Source organism: Bos indicus x Bos taurus, chromosome 23 (assembly GCF_003369695.1).
Source record: "Bos indicus x Bos taurus breed Angus x Brahman F1 hybrid chromosome 23, Bos_hybrid_MaternalHap_v2.0, whole genome shotgun sequence".
Taxonomy (NCBI): domain Eukaryota; kingdom Metazoa; phylum Chordata; class Mammalia; order Artiodactyla; family Bovidae; genus Bos; species Bos indicus x Bos taurus.
Window position 1 is genome coordinate 12,422,219 of NC_040098.1, and position 16,364 is coordinate 12,438,582.

The window sequence follows — 16,364 nt, forward strand, 5'->3', positions numbered from 1 at the left end:
AAGTGGTGCCAGGTCGGCCTCAGCCCAGCAGCCCAAGCTCTCGATGTGGCTCCCACTGAGGTTCTGCCTGAGCAGGTGCTTTGTCACCGCCTTATTCCCCACCTGGGTTGGGGGCTTACCTTCACAGCCCCTTTCCTCCCTTGAATCCTGAATGCCACCCTACTGCCATCGGGTCATGACATTTTCTCGGCACACAGGTTCTTTTATTGCCTTTCCCCTGGGCTAAGCCAGCACGAAGTCCTTCTGGAGCCCCAAGCCCACAGCGGGAATGGGAGGTGAGAGGGGCCAGGCCAACATGAAGCCCTGCTCCAATGTCTGGGTCAGGGAGAAACAGCCTTGTACTTTGGTCCTCTTCAGGCTCGAAGGGCCTGCTTAGCTATGATCACGGAGCTGAGGGGAAGCCAGGGCTGACCGGAGAAATCGCAGCCTCACAGGGCCCAGTAGGCGTAGATGACGGTCAGCAGGAGGAAGATGGCCACAGACAGCAGCATGTTCTTGCGGTTCTCTTGCCGAAGCAACTTCAGCTCCTTCTCTGGGAGGAAAAAAGGTGGTGGACAGGTGTCCTCGATCAGCACAGATCCTCAAAACCTTGTGGCTGTAGCTGCTGGGCCCAAAAAAGCCCCAAGCCCCAATGCTGCTCAACTGTTTCTCTCCAAATGCAGCCGAAGACAGCATGTGTGGGAGAGGCACCAAAAGGGCTACGCCTGAGAGCCCAGTGAGGTGGTGGCGTGGCCTCCCCAGGAGGGTCCTCCGGCTCGTCCCTGGGTGGCCCCGTGGCGCCCCTTCCTCCGGGGTGTCTTATCTGGTCAAGCAGAGACTGAGGGCAGCTGGGCCCCCCTTGGGGAGCAGACAAAAGGTGGGGCCACACAAGCAGTGCTCCAGTCTGCCCTCTGCTGGATGCCCAGCTAAGCAGGAACTAGTGATGGTGAGCGGAGGCCGTCTGTGCTCACGGGGTGGTCAGGCTGCCTCTGGAGGATGCCAGCCCAGCTGATCCACAGCCATGCTGTGTCCTTTCATGACACAGAGGTGGCTGGTACTCTGTGAGGGCTCAACTGAGTGATAAATGCTACAATTTTGTGTGAAAACTGCCAGCTTTGAGGGGGGAACTGAGGTCTCATCTCTCCCTCTGTGAGGGAGTGGGGATATGTGCAAACCAGCCTTGGGCAGGCCAGACAGGACCCGGGCAGGGGTATGTGACACGCACCGTGCTTACGGTGTTCGTTCAAATTCCTCAGGGAGGTTCCCTGCCGTATAAACTACTCTAGGGCTGATTCTGGGCCAGCTCTGGCCCCCCAGGGTGACTACAACAGAGCCCGAGGAGCCTCTGCAGACCCTTTACCTCCCAGGCCACTGGGCAGGGCGGCAGCGGGGTGGTGGGGGGCAGCGGCCACCCTCCAGCTCTGGGCCCGGTGTGGGCTCCCCCTGGCTCGGCGCCCGGCACCCAGAAGATGGCAGCATCGCTTCACCCACAGCAGCCCTTCACGGCACCCACGTGGGAGGTTCATTGTCCATCCTGGACCCCAAAGACCCTATTACCATCGTTCCCATCGCAAGGTTTTCCTGGGAGGGAATGGAGGTCTGCAAGGAGAGGGCCAGAACAGGCCTCCCAAGTCAGGGGAGTGGGAGGGATCTCAGCCTGGCTCCAACCACCCCCTTGATCCCAAGGGGGAGAACAGATCCTCTGGCCTCTCCGTCCCCCTTGGAACAGAAGAGCAACCCTGCTCCTCTCCTAGGCTGCTGGGCCTTCAGTGGAGTCCTGTGGCCTCCTGAGGGCTGGCCCCCTCCTGAAGTGCACCCTTGACCCCCATCACTTTGTGGGCTCCCCAGGCTGTCTGCCTGTTCCTGATCCTGGGACTGGAGGGTGGGGCTGGCAATGGGAAGCTTTCTTACCATAGTTGGAGGCTTTGTTCATCAGGCTGCTTTTCTCCTTCTCCAGAGACCTCCTGTGAGGGGGGAAGGTCAAAATAGCTCAAGCTTTTTTCCCACCCAAGGGGCAGCGGGTGCGCCAGGGCAGGGTGGACAAGAGGAAAAAGGGCCCAGGTCTCTGGAGGCAGGGGGAGGTGAGGGGTGGAATTTGAAGGTCAGGACCCAGGGACAGATACGAAGGGGTGGGGGCCGTGGGGAGGGGCATCACCTGGCCTCTGAGCTCAGCTCCACCCCACAGAGCCTGGAGTTCACGACTTCCAGGTCTCTCCGACATTGTGACAGCTTCTTCTCCAGCCCATCGATCTGAAAGACACAGCACACCCAGCAGGTAGAGATGGGTGGCAGACTCTTCCAGTTTTCAAGACAGCTGGGATCCTGGGATGAGGAGGAAGGAGTCTCTAGGAGTCTTAGGACAGCATCCACACCCCGAATCCACGCTTTGCTGTCCTCTGTGTCCACATGGTACAGCCTGAGCCCTGTGAATGTTGCTCAGGGTTTCTGAGCTGCCCTGACCCACCGGGCCAAACATGGGATGGGGCAGACAGGAGCAGCCCCTCAGTCAGCTGTGTCCCCAGCTGGGCCCCACAGCAGGAACAACCAGAGCCCTGAATGTGGCAAGTTCTGCTACACAGGCAGATCCTAGAATGAATGAGGTGATACGGGCAGCCTCTGCCTTTCCAAAGCACTCCATGCGTGATTAGACGTCTAGGGGCCAAAAAGCAGAGGCATTTCTTCACATTGGTACACTTCATTTTAAAATAACCCAAGTTGTAATAATACACATTTTCCCATGAGATTCAATAAAAATTACTAAAAGTACAGATTAAAAGTTTCTGACTTGGTTTTTGTGCAAAAGCATTGACCAGCATCAAGGTAGCTGTAACGTGTGGTAAAATAGCTAAGCTCCTGAAAGGCTACATGCCAAAGGTGCCCGTTCTCCCATTTATTTTGATTATAGTTTCAGAGATGTGTTCTTGGGGAAATAATCTGAATTATGGGGACATGCTTTATGAAGTACTAGACTGGATCGTCCAAGGTCCTGGTGTCACGCATTTGGCTTTCAAAGTTCACCTGTGTCCATCTGTGTCCAGGTGTCTTATCGGCCACCTCTTTGGGTCTGGGCCTGCTGCTTCTTGCCCTGCTGGTGGAGCCTAGACTGCAGTCAGTGGGAGTTCAGGGGGCCCTGTGTCCCTCACAGCAGCTGACTGAACAGTGCCCTGGGTCCAGCTCATGCTTGATTTTCCGTATGACCTCACTCACTGTTACCACAACCGGGGGAGGGATAGCAAATACCACTTTGATTTCACAAATGGGAGACTGGGTCCCCTAGATAGGAGGACTTTACTGAGAAGTCAAAGTAGAACGCCCCTCTCCTTAAAGGTCTCAGCCAGCTCTCTGCTCCAGTCCTTTCTGGAGTGGCCCCTGTACAGATGGAAATCAATGACCGTGCAGACCAATTCCAGCATCCCTAGTGTTCTGGGGACAGTGTCAGTTGCCCTTGAAGACTCTGGGCCTTCAGCCCCTCCTCCTGGCCCGTATCCACCCTGGTCCTTCTGGGTCAGCCTCTTTCCCTTGTCCCAACGCTCAGCCCAAATGACACACCACCTACCCCCTTCCCTGCAGCCCCAGCTGCCACCAACTCCAGCTCTGGAAGCAAGGCTCTGTGGGAGGGAGCCACTGCAGAGCCTTGAGTTAATTGCTTGGTTAATTGTGTCATTTCCTGCTGCTGCTGCTACTGCTAAGTCGCTTCAGTCGTGTCCGACTCTGTGCGACCCCATAGACAGCAGCCCACCAGGCTCCCCCGTCCCTGGGATTCTCCAGGCAAGAACACTGGAGTGGGTTGCCATTTCCTTCTCCAGTGCATGAAAGTGAAGAGTGAAAGTGAAGTCGCACCGTGTGTCCGACTCTTAGTGACCCCATGGACTGCAGCCTACCAGGCTCCTCAGTCCATGGGATTTTCCAGGCAAGAGTACTGGAGTGGTTGCCACTGCCTTCTCCGTATTTCCTGCTAGTGGGTACCAAAGGGAGGGCTGTCCTGGGAACAGCCCTAGCCAGGAGATGGGCCTTTGCCTGGGGAGGCCAAAGGCCGTCTTGAACACGCGCTGTAGGGAAACCAGCGCCGGGGAGCCAGGCTCGGGGAACGGAAACAGCCTGATGTGAAGGTTAGTGGGGACGGAGCCAAGAGGAACAGGTGACAGGCCGCCGTGAGGCCCGCCCTTCACAGCAGCACCCTTGACACACACAGCCGCCCCTCAGGCCCTAAGACTTGTGGTTTCCATTTCCTGGTGCAGAAACCAAAATCAAGGCACCAAATGCTATGCTGGGTCCCACACAAAGCTTAATTCTTGCTGTGCTCTCTCCTCCATGAGGCCTTTTCTGCGGCCCTTGGCTGGAGAGGTACTGCCTCCTTCCCTGGGCAGATGAGCCAATCCTTCTCTCATGAAGCCAAGCGCATATTATGTCATCCAGCTGTGGGTGTCCAAACCTCATCTTGCCAAACTGTGGGAGCCCCTTGGGTAGATGATATAAATCTGCAGCCCAGGGTCACACCTAGCCTAGATCAACCCACTCCACTTATGTGTGTGATGCCTGGCCTCTAAGGAAGGCTGACTGTATACCTCCTACCCTAGAAGGCGTGGTGGCCATCTGTCTCCTCTGTGGCCACTACAAAGCCTGCCCTGCTGCAGTCCCTGTGTTTGTAGCCATGGAGGAATGAGCGGGGCTAGGTCTCATTTAGCACCTGGAGTCTGAAACCCTCCCCTCATGCCCACAGAAGCGGAAAGAAGCTAGAGAAGCAGTGGTACATGCACGTAGATTATATACTTTGTGGACCACCCCATGCAAGTATTAGCGCTAGGTTAGATTTCTCCCTGCCACCCTTTGGCCAGGCCCTGGTGTGCATGTCATTTTGTGGAGGAATTTCGGGGCTTTCCATCCCTAAATACCTCTACAAGGCTACCGGGGGCCAGGAACTTATCATGCTAAGCAAAATCTTTAAATTGAGGTTGGCAAACCACAAGTGGGCACACCAGTCTGCTGTGACGCTCTAGGCAGGGCCTGTGGAGCTGGCGGCTGGAGGCCTTTATCTCAACGAGCCCAATTTATCTGCAGTTCCATGAATACCCCACTTTCACTTACCACTTTTTAATGAGCATAAACAGACTAACACAAATCAAGGTTTTAGGGACTCAAGTTCTAACCTCCCTCCATGAATATTTATGGCCTGCTGCAGCTCTCTCTGATTCCCTTCTAAACATCAAATTCTCCTTTAAACCCAGCTGCCTGCTGTGGGCAGAGCGAGGGCAGTCTGGGGCCAGCGGGAGGCTCTTCAGCAGGCCCCAGACCCATCCTCAGAAGGTGCCCCCCGCAGTCCAACACCCTGCAGCACTTGCTGAAGCAGAAGCCGGTTCTCAAGCAGCCATAATAATGGGTGCAAAAGTTCTAGTGACCTGGGGACTTCACTGCTGGTTCAGTGATTAAGAATCTGCCTGCCAATGCAGGGACATGCGTTTGATCCCTGGTCTGGGAAGATTCCACATGACATGAGGCAACTGAGCCACTGCAATAAGAAGCCAGCACATCGCAACAAAGAGTAGCCCTTGCTCACTGCAACGAAGACCCAGGAAGTAGAGCCAAAAGTAAGTACATTTTCTGGTGGCTCCTGGCTGCCAATCAGGCGTGGAGGGAGGGTCAAGATGCGTCTTTTACGTTGTGACCGGGGTCAGGGAGTCATGGCCACAGAGCAGAGCCAGCCCAGCAAGATGGAACCTGAAATACGGGCGGGCACCCAGGAAACAAGACCTAAAATAAGCCTCTAGTTGGCTTTTCAGACAACAGTGACAAGCACGTAGGTAACACGCTTCGCAGATTCCCCCAAACAAATCTATAGTCTTTGATCAGCCTCCTCTCTGCCACCAGGCTGAAGGCAACAGAGGACAGGACAGCCAGGACCAGGACAGAAAACACGGGTTAGGACCAGAATAAGGAGACAAATGTCAAGAAGATTCTGGAAGCATAAGGGTCAGAGCTGGGCAAGCAGTTGGAAGACCAAGTGCGCGGAGGCCTGAAGCTATAGTTCCTGCGAAGTGTGGTAACAGGGAGTATGGGCTGTAGTTCCTGAGAAGTGTGGTAACAGGGAGTACGGGCTGTACTCTGGCGACTCGCCAGTCACCTGCTACGTCTAGGTGACTTCCTTAATTCTGTGCCTCAGTTTACTCGAGTATAAAACAAAGGTAATAATGCTTCCTATTTCCAAGAGTTGTGAAGATGATACAAAGCAATACACGTAAGGTATTAATATTAGAACAGTGTCTCACACACACAGTGAAGGTTTAACAAGTGTTTGCTATCATTATTAGAGAATGGTTTTCAACTAGATCTTTAGGGAATAAAAAGAAAATTGAGTTAATTTGTGGCAAGAGTAAGAGGAGCAAGAAACAGGGGTGTGAAATGGAGTGAACTCCCCGTTGGTCACTGGCTGGCAGCAGCCGGAGGGGGCCCCTCGGCTCAGGTACGGCCGTCCCGTCCACGGAGGGTCAGCAGGGCCCGCAGGGCGGCCCTCAGAACAGCCATGCCTCCAGACCGGCCTCCCCAGCCGGCTTGGGATGCGGTGCACTGGGGATTTTATGACCCGGCCCTGGATGAACCTGGGCTGGTCTGGAGCCAGTGCCACGTTGTAAAGTTTGGGCCTGGTGGAAGCAGAGGTCAAGAGGCCAAGAGCAGCGGCTAGGGGCAGAACAGACTCAAGCGTGGTCTGAGCCCCAGCGGGCATCTGAGAAGATGCAGAACAGCAGGTGGGGGCTGGGGGCTGGCAGCTGGCGCCCAGGTTTCCTGAAGCTGCGGCTCTCTGGGGCCAGGTGCTCAGCTAAACTGGGAGCAGGAACGCAAAGCCCAGGACTTCAGGTAGAAAGAGGCTCCATCAGAGATCCGACCAACTCCGACGGGAAGGGAAGATAACACTCTGGAGGCCAGGGAGGCTCCCGGGACTCCTGCCCAACAGGCTAGAGAGCAGGCATTCGGCAGGAGGAGCGTGGCTGCCCCACTGGTTCAGTTCTGGGACTTCCCTGGAGCAGTCTGCTGGCTGTGACTCTCACAGGTACAGGAACAGCTACGGTGGGCACTGAGGCAGGCCCTCACTCAGGCTGTGTGGGAGCAGAGAGTGGATGCCCCTGGCGGACAGTAACACGGACGAGAGAAGTGTCCATGCATTACGTTTAAACTCAGAAGACCAAGTGTGTTTTAATACAGGGGCATGAAGAGTGTGTCTCAGGCCGTAGGCAGAGCATGGCCGCACAGGGGCCCGAGCAATCAGTGAGGCCGTGGTGTGAGCCCCGCACCACTGCTTGCCTTCTGGCACGCCACACAAGCACCCGCTAGGTGTTGTCTACACTTGTGTGCAAGCAGCTCAGGGGGCCGGGAAACAGGTGGTGAACAGGCAGCCTGTCCTGACAGTAAAGTGTGCTCTTGACCCCAAGACCAGCAGTGGCTAAAACCTACCCATGGAGACTGCCAGTCTGAGCCGTGTGGGGAGGAAGGAGGAGGAGACAGGCAGGGAGCATCTTTCAAGGAGTGGGGAACTGAGGGCCCCGGGGGAGGTCCTGGAGACGGGAGCCAGAAAGTCTATACTGTGTTGGCCAAAGAGTTTGCTCAGGTTTTTCTGTACCATCTTATGAAAAGATCTGGACGAACTTTCTGGCCAACTCAATACTTTAACCAGAAAGGCCCACGAGGGATTCCTCCAATCAGAACGGGAACTGCTGCCCTTCTTACCCAAGCTGGGGCTAGGGGACTGGAGGCTGGGCAGTGGCTCAGAGAGTGGGCAGAGGAGCAGGCTCAGTGGGGAAAAGTGTAAGACCAAGGATTCTCCCCAGAGGCGGGGGTGTTTCCTGCAGCAGATCTCGGAGTTCTGAAGGCAGACGCTAAGGTCAGAACAGGCCCCGGCCCCAGCCGAGTGAGGCCACTGCTCCTGCTGGCTGGCATCGGGGCCAGGGCCCCTCCGTCAGAAGCAGCTCTGGGCTCCCTGCAGGCAGTTCAGTATTAAGCAAAACCGCCTCTGCCACCTGACTTGGGGAATAACACCCTATCCTCACAGCTTTAGGGAAGTCTCCCTGGGGTCCTATATGCCATAAAACTACTGTGTTAAGAGAAACTGTAAAATTCTCCCAGAATCCCCAGGGGGCATCTTTTCAGGAGTGTGGAGCCTCCTGGTACTGAAGGGGCCCCTTTGGGGGCAGGGAAGGATAAGCACTCAGCATCCTGGTCAGGCCAAGCCCACGGGCGGCCATTTCCAGGTCTGCTAACAAGCACAAGCTGCAGGCTGTGGCTCTCCCACTGAAGATTCTCCTACTGAAGGTGCTGAATGGTGCTCCCAGAAACATGCCGACAGCCCGGGAGGTGGCCCCCGCCCACTTCCTAAGGAGCCGCTGTCTAGGGCCAGACTTTCTTCTGGAAAAGGGCAGAGGCACACTTGGGGCTTGGCGCTGCCAGGCAAGCCACTGTGCTTTCCGATTTTAGGAAGTCGTTTCCAGTCTTGCCGGCCTTGCTCTTGGGAGCTTCTGGGCTATGAGTGACAGGGGCTGAGAATGAGTTAAGGGGTCAAGCAGTGGTCACGGGACATATCCTACCCCGGCCTGGCCAGATCCTTCCTGTACCAAGACCCAGTAACGAGCACGGTGTCGAGGGACCTGAGCCCAAGCCAAATCATGGACTTACATGTGTCTGGATGGCAGCGCGCCAGTCAGAGCAGCCTCTGGAAGCCCAAGGTCCACAGTAATACTGGCAGCAGCCAGCACTTTGGGGGCAGGCACTGCTCTAAACGCCTCACATGGCTCCCTCACAGGACGCTCACAATAACCCTGGGCGGTGAGGAGAAGTGTCAGTACCCACATCCTGCAGATGAGGAAACCTGGGCCACGGGGATGAAGTAACCTGTCCAGGGTCACACAGCCGGTACCCGAGGGGGTGGTGGTGGGAGTCAGCGCTGTGAGCCACCAGCCCAGGGGGACACACAGAGCCACCAGCCTGGAGCCACTTTCAGCTCTTAGGCGAAACCTCCACTTACACCCTGGGCCAGTCTGTAGGCAGCTTCCCACATGCTCCCCAATGTCTGCATCAACTCTGCAAGAAAGGGACCTTCCCCTTTTTACAGAGGAGCAAACTCCTGTGTGTTTATGCAAACCCATCTAGGTCACAGCACTGGGAAGTGGCAGAATTGGGGTCTGAATCGGTGTTTTTCTGCTTCAGAGCTCATGCTCTTTCCACCACTTCAAGCTCTTTCACCAAAATCCCTCATGAAAACATTCATGACAAAGAAGGGTTCTGTGGAACAAAATCATTACACATCCCAGTTGAAGCCCATCTAAGCTTGTTGATCTGGCTTTAACAGATTCTCTGTTCTGAATAATCTTGTACAAGGGCTTTGCTTGGTTTCTGTCCACATAACAGATACTTGCTGTGAGGGAAGAACCTGACTGAAATCTGTTTGCCTGGAGACAGTGAGATGGGAGCCCAGCATGTCCTCACACTGAAGGCAATTATTACCTTCCAACTCTGAGCTTCAGACATCCGAGGCACCCTCCCCCAAACGACCTATGCTGCCAAAGCACCCTGACAAAGCGCACAGAACAAATACGTGTCTGAGAAGGAAAAAGGTGGGCTAGTTGGGCCTGAAAACCTCTTCTTTCCCCATAGCCTTTCTTCTTACTTGTTAACAATCCACAGCCTGAAGAGTGGGGTCAACTGTTTCATCTCCAGCCCCAGCAGTCCAGGAACTGGATTTTTGGAAACCCACTCATTCTTACACGTCAGGGAAGCCCCAGGACGTTTATTATGATGGGGAGAGAAGCCAGCCCGCCAGCACAGATGGTCTCCGGCTTTCCATCTGGGGCCTGGAAGCCACACAGCCAACTCACGTGGGGGTCACGGGCCCTGATTTTCCAGGGGACCAGCCTCAAACCCCAGAGGACGGATTACCCTGATAGCCCCTAAGGGATGTTTTCCGTGGAGGAGGCTCTTTTGTTTTCTGAGGGTAGAAAACAGAAACCTCCATCACGGCTCCCAAATCACCAGAAGTTTCTCTGCTAGGCTGGGCAGACGACAGCAAACCCATCCAGTTTGTAATCAATGAACAAGTTTCAGGAAAAGCAGAGAGCTAAGGGGCTGGTCATTTCTCTGGAGAGTCACTCCCTGCCCCAGGTCAGGAACTTGGGGGCCCGGCTGAAGCCCTCACGAGCTCTGAAGCCTTCTGAGACCCCCTGGCCTTTGAGCAGCTCACAAGCAGAGCCATGTCAGTCTGCGCCTGGAGCCTTCAGTCGTCCCTGGGCCAGAACACCTGAGCTTTGTTTTCTCTTCTTGCCCCCAATATATAGTTTTTGATAAATTAGCAAAAGCCTCTTCATCGCTGAAAGGCTCAGAGCCCTTTTTAAGAATTGGCATCTACCCCGCGCCTTATGAATTCATTAATTAAGATGCTGGCAAACAGCCACTTCCACACACGCTGACATCCAGCCGCGTTAGGTAATGAGGTTTTAGTCTCCTGACCCCCGTCAAGTGGAGTGGAGCCAGACACAGGCTGCCCAAGAGAAATCACCTGCCCAATGGCAACCTGTCGCTTGTGCCTGGCAGCAGGTGAGGCTTATTTAATGGTCAGTCGCCCTTGAACTGTGTCCACAGGCCTCAAGCCTTTCTCCAAGCCCCTGGCTGGGCGGCAGCCAGCAAGGCGGTGTCCAGATGCCTGCTCCACTGTGGGCTCCTGACCTCTGACCGATGAACCAGTCAACTGGGCCCAGAAGTCAAGAGGTGAGGGTTCAATGCCTCCTCTAGCCTCTCAAGGCCGATTCAGTAAATATTTATTGATGGCCCACTAGGCTGCTTCTAACCTTTGTCTTAGAAAGCTGGTAGGTTCGCACCAGCCTTGTACACAGCCTGTTTCGGAACCGAGACGGTCTTCAGCCACACTCAGTGCTGCTGCCTCTCACTGCCCTCAGGGAGTTCACAGCGGGGGCTGACATCACACAAACACAAGTGTCCAGGCTCCTCTCCTCCTGGTGCTCATCCTGCCTTGGTCAATTTTTCCTCTCATCCTACCACCTGTCTTTCACCATCACTGATCCTGGCCTCTTTCTCTGATAAGAATTCCAGTGAATTTTAAATGACTACCACTCACTTTTATTCCCTCTAGTAGATACTGTTAGTTGGTCAACACAACATTGATTCCCAGCCCCTCCTCCTTTGTGTGCCACCATAGAAGTTAGAAAAGCTCAAAGATACTTTTCCAGCCTCAATGCAGCCAGAAGTCGTCATGTTCCAGTTCTAAGCAAAGAGATGATCCAGAAGTCAGCTGGGAGACTCCCAAGAGAGCTTATGCTTCACTGACAAAAAGGACAAAGAGTGTTATAGTTCCTTTTTCTTTTCCTCCCTGACTTAAAGTTGAATATGATGACTGGGGCTGTGGCAGCTATCTTGTGAACAGAGGAAACAGCTAAGAAAAAGCAGAAACACCAGCCCTGACATAGCTAACCTTTTGAACTAAGGTCAGTAGCTACCTCCCTCCAAATTTCTTGTGATGGGGGAAAAAAAGTGTATTCTTGTTTTTTTAGGTCACTGAGGTCAGTTTTCTGTAACTTGTAGCTTAAAAGTTTTCCAAACTGATAGATTTTTTGTACTGGGCACCAGATCCAACTCTCTAAATGTCAGCCAAGACACTGCACATCTGTTAAGACTATTGAAACATTTAAAGACACCAAGGTGAATGGTCCAGTTGTGGCGGGAAAGTACAATGACCAAATAACAGGTCATTACTATCAGAAATTAAAAAACTAACAGGTTTTATGTGAGCCAAAATCCTATCCATTGAGACTGAAACGCAAGCTTTCCCTCAGGCAGAATCCTTCTATCAGTTTAGAAGGAAATACAATCTTTCCCTCCTCCCACACAATTTGAAAATCAGTACCAGAGGTGGCGATTTCTCATCTGAATTATAATTCTCTCTTGTTATTCAGAATAAAACTTGGTAGCCAGTTTTTCCCCAAATCTGAGATCTCACAAGGTGGCACATGAGTTGGATAAAAAGGCTTTGAAAGGAGCCACAAGTGGGGGAGGGTGAGAGATGCCTTAATGTCCTGGGAGGTGACTGTCCAGTCCAGCTGGCCCGAGCCAGCCCTCAGGGGGAGCGCTGCCTGCTCAGTAACTGCTTCATTACAGCAAGTGGAGACTGTCTGCAGGTGCTGAAATCACTCACTTGTGGGGGTTTTACCGTACTCGCCAGATTAACAAACATTTTTTATTAAATCACCACTTCATTGGCTCGGAGCACATGACTTTTAATAACAGGACAATATCTGCTGCTCCTGAACACCAGAGCACATTCAATACTCAGATCTGCAGGGGGCAAAGGAGGAGCAAGGTGAAGAGACAGCCAGAAGCCAAGTTTTTTCTCACGCACACAGTTGCAGAGCTCAAACCTTAGAATATCCAAACAAAAGTAACCTAATCATCAAGATGACCAGTGTAAATACTTATATTGACATTGACAGGTTAATAAAAAAAACAGGCAAAACTGATTGGTATAAGGCACTAGGAGAGCAGGCACATCACCATATTCAAAACACTTTTAAAACTCACATCAGGGACTTCCCTGGTGGTCCAGTGGCTAAGAATTCATGCTCCCAATACAGGGAGCCCAGGTTCCATCTTGGTCAGGGAACTAGATCCCACATGCTGGAATTTAAAAAAAAAAACCCACTTGTCAAAAGAAAGACCCAAAGTAAGATCCCAGCTGTCACAAGTAAGCAGCCAAAACAAAGAAAGTAAATAAAAATATGAAAAAAGGAAAGGTATTATCACAAATAAATAAAACCCGTATCAGACAAACAAAAGATATCTATGAACATCTATGATCTATATGTGGACCATAGTCACTGAGTCTGCAAGCCCTGGTGATGTTCAATCCTTCATGTTACCAATGAGGAAACTATAAAGTCCAAACTTACTTACAATGGAAGGATGGCTACCAATGAGAAAGCCTTGTTTATTGACTATCCATTGTGTGTCACACATGCTCCTTTACAAACACTCTCTCATTTAATCCTCAAAACTACCTTGTGAGGTAAGATGCAGTCTGCTGAGGAGACAGGCTGTCCAGTAAAATACACTTACTTCTTCTTCCACAGAAATGGAGCCCTAGTTGGGCACATGGTCTCCTAGGTGATGAATGTATTTACGAGCCACCCCTTACAGGCCTTGCATCTTAGCTGCAATCTTTGCCAATGGGGAGAGGGCACTTTGGGCCCAGTACTCTTAAGACACTGAGTGTACTTCCTCCACTCTTATCTTTCCTGTCAGTGAACACTTCAGTGTGGTGCAACCTAGCTTCATTCATGAGGTGACAACAAGGCTCTGGGGGACAGCAGAACCACAAGACCAAAGGAATATGGCAGAACCACTACTGTCCTGGTACCCTAGACCGGGAGTTGGCAAACAATGGCCTGTGGGTCAAATACAGTCCACGACTTGTTTCTGTAAATAAAAGTTTTATTGGATGTATGACTTGCTTTTGTAAATAAAGTTTTATTGGAACACTCATTAGTTTACATACTGCCTATGGCTGCTTTTTGTGCTAAGTATAGTTTTTGGTTATTTTTTAGTATAGCTGAGTCTCATTATTTTGGTAGTTATGTTCTATAAAGTTGCCAACAAAAAATTAGCAAATACTGAACCAAGTTAGGTTCCAGAGAGCCTCCGGTCACAACACTTTTATCAGCTGATCAATACAAAACCCTGTGTGCTTGTGTCTAAAGAGACCTTATTTAATATATACTGTTGTTTAATTAACATTGAACGCACATCCAACAGCACATTATATAATGATGCCTGAGAAAGCTACTCTCACACACACATTTTCTCCATAAGGCATGGCTCAGCCTTCTTGCACTTTGGAAAACTGAACAGCACTTCAGGCCTACACTTGAGGGCCATTTTAAACTGCAAAATCACCAACCAAAAGCACAACAATGCAGGAAACTTGGCACTAAATAGACCAGAAAAAGGACACTAGTTCATAGCTCACAGAAGAGTTGAAAAATAAAGACACACTATTGCCTTGTTTGACTGTAACTGGACATGTGTGCCTCAGGTGAATCAAATCCCAATGCTTTCAGTCAGTTTGGTAATTACTACTGAACCGTTTCAAGTATTGATTTGGGGGTTACAAGCACATTTTAGCAAGGAGACAAATGCACAATACATAATCTGTGAACAACGAGGGTTAACTGTAGTTGCAATAGAGACTATATGGCCCACAAAGCCGAAAACATTTACTATCTGATCCTTTATAAACAAACAAAACCCCGAATTTTGGGATTTCTGTTACAGCAGCTTATCATGTCCTAATATAGGCTATAAAGTCTAGGCTTTTCCCATTTCAGAGTGCCATCTCATTTTAGCATCTATATTTGATTTTATTGTGTGTTAGTTACTCAGTTGTGTCTGACCCCATGGACTGTATCCCGCCAGGCTCCTCTGTCCGTGGAATTATCTAGGCAAGTATACTGGAGTGAGTCATCATTTCCTTCTCCAGCGGATCTTCCCGACTCAGGGATTGAACTGTCTTCCCAAAGTTTGTTCGTGTTTTTCCACATCTTACAGAAACACTCGAATGAAATTTTTGGTCATCCCAATGCAAGAAGATTCCATCAACCTTGTTCCCTACCGAGTAGGCCAATATTTCTCAAGTGGTGGTACTAAAACCTCCTGCATTAAGCATGGGTGGAGCTTGTTAAAAATACAGATACTTTGTTAAGAATACACACCCAAGTTCTACTGAATTACCTGGGATGGGGGAGAATTCAACTCCCCATTTTTAACAAGGCAGATGATCCTCAATGCATTCTTAAGACTGAGAACCACTGAACTGGGACTAAGTTCAAGAAGACAAGTGCCCAGTATATTTCCTGCAACTGCTGAAAGGCTGATCTAAGGGAACCATAAACCGGGAGAAACAAGATGCAGCAGAAGGCAAACCACCTGTGCTTGAATTTGGGCACCTCAACCATTTCCACTCCGGCTCTACTTGAAACTTGTTTCCCCATCTGTAAAAATCTCACAGGCTTGTAGTGAGGATTAACCAGGAATGCAAATAAAGTAACAAATAGCACTTGCTCAATAGGCATCAATTTTCTTTCCCTTACTTATGCAGTTTTTTTAAGCTCTTTGAGAACACCATTCCCGAATCCTCTACAGATTCTCACAAAGTACTTTTCAAGCTCCATGCTTCAGTACCCCAGAAGAAAAATTCCCCATCTCAGGCCACCAGTGATATACTAAACAGTATGGGGTCCCTGACCTTCGGGGGTCCCCTCATCTACAGATTTCTACCCCTTGGGGATCCCCCTTACTTCCGAGTACCCGCCCCCTTTGGGTTCCCCCTTTCACTTAAACGTTTCCTCTCAGGGCCTCCAAATTTCCGTACCGCGCCCTCTTTGGGGCTCCCCTTACCCGCGAGTCTCTTCCCCTCTGGAAGTCCCCTCACCTTCTGTTCCCACCTCTCGTGACCCCTCGGGCCCTGCAACCTTCGATTCTCCCAGCGGGCCGTCTCTCACCCTCGCGTCCCTCTCCCAAACCCACGTCGCCCTCATCTCCTCCTCTTACTCCTTCCTCCAACCAGTAGCCCGGCCGACCCACCATCCGCCGCGGGGAGAAGTTCACGACATGCTGCAGCCCCCGTTTCTCCCCTCACCTCTAAAGCAACGCCCAGATTCTCCCGCTTCTTTTTAGTCATGTTACTCGACGGGTTCCCGGAGTCATTATTGGACGCGCCCACTGGTGGCGCCACGCATGTGCAAAGTCTCGTGCTTCTCCCTCATTGGCCGCCGAGGTGGCGGGAGGCGGGACTAACGGCGGTCGCCATCTAACTGAGGGGCGTGGCCAGCTTGGTGCGGCCATGTTTGTGAGGGGCAACCTTTCTTTGCGGCCTTAGCGTCGAAGGCGGTGGGGAGAGAGTACCTGGATTGGTCCGGAAGGAACAATGCCCCGCCCAGGGGTGGAGCTATGCCTTTCCTTACTTACCCAAAGCCACTTTACAGCACAAGAGACGCTATTTTTTCACCACGTCGTCATCTGTGTCCTTCAAGCTTTTAGGGACCACTTTGCGCTGTTTGAGGAAGTCAGTTCCCATCCCTTCAATTCTGTCATTTCTTCACTATGGACCTTCAAGACCATACTGAAGCACTGCCTCACCTCGAAGCCCCATCTTGAGCCCCTTGGCCCTTTGGGAACTGACAATGGTCTGTTGTTATTCATCCTTTTCGTCTTGTTCTTATTTTTCTTGTTTTATTGTAACAGCCTACAAACGTCACAGAAGACTTTTAAGTGAAAAGCAGCTTCCTTTATCCTACCACTCAGTGCAGTTCCTGCCTTTGTTTCCGTGTATTCTGGTCCGGGCT

The 16,364-nt window shown here is 51.6% G+C and overlaps 1 protein-coding gene across 2 annotated transcripts; it reads right to left on the reverse strand.

Moving 5' to 3' along the window:
* Positions 1–181: 181 nt before the first annotated feature.
* On the reverse strand, positions 182–15,753 carry CCDC167 (coiled-coil domain containing 167). 2 transcript variants are annotated; one of them, XM_027525380.1, is made up of 4 exons: positions 15,659–15,753; positions 2,135–2,229; positions 1,891–1,943; positions 182–532 (listed from the first exon to the last, which is right to left on the reverse strand). In XM_027525380.1, the coding sequence occupies exons 1-4, from the start codon at positions 15,698–15,700 to the stop codon at positions 429–431; spliced, it is 294 nt and encodes a 97-aa protein (XP_027381181.1). In that variant the 5' UTR covers positions 15,701–15,753; the 3' UTR covers positions 182–428. The 2 variants fall into 2 exon arrangements, with proteins under 2 accessions (XP_027381181.1, XP_027381182.1); XM_027525381.1 differs by having other exon boundaries at positions 15,604–15,668.
* Between the last annotated feature and the right edge of the window lie 611 nt (positions 15,754–16,364).

Excerpts from the sequence above, each read along its gene's own strand:
- CCDC167 (XM_027525380.1), bottom strand. The coding sequence starts at position 15,700 with ATGACTAAAAAGAAGCGGGAGAATCTGGGCGTTGCTTTAGAG. Across the intron at positions 2,230-15,658 it reads ATCTGGGCGTTGCTTTAGAG|ATCGATGGGCTGGAGAAGAA; the intron begins GTGAGGGGAGAA and ends TGTGTCTTTCAG. Across the intron at positions 533-1,890 it reads GAACAAAGCCTCCAACTATG|AGAAGGAGCTGAAGTTGCTT; the intron begins GTAAGAAAGCTT and ends TTTTCCTCCCAG.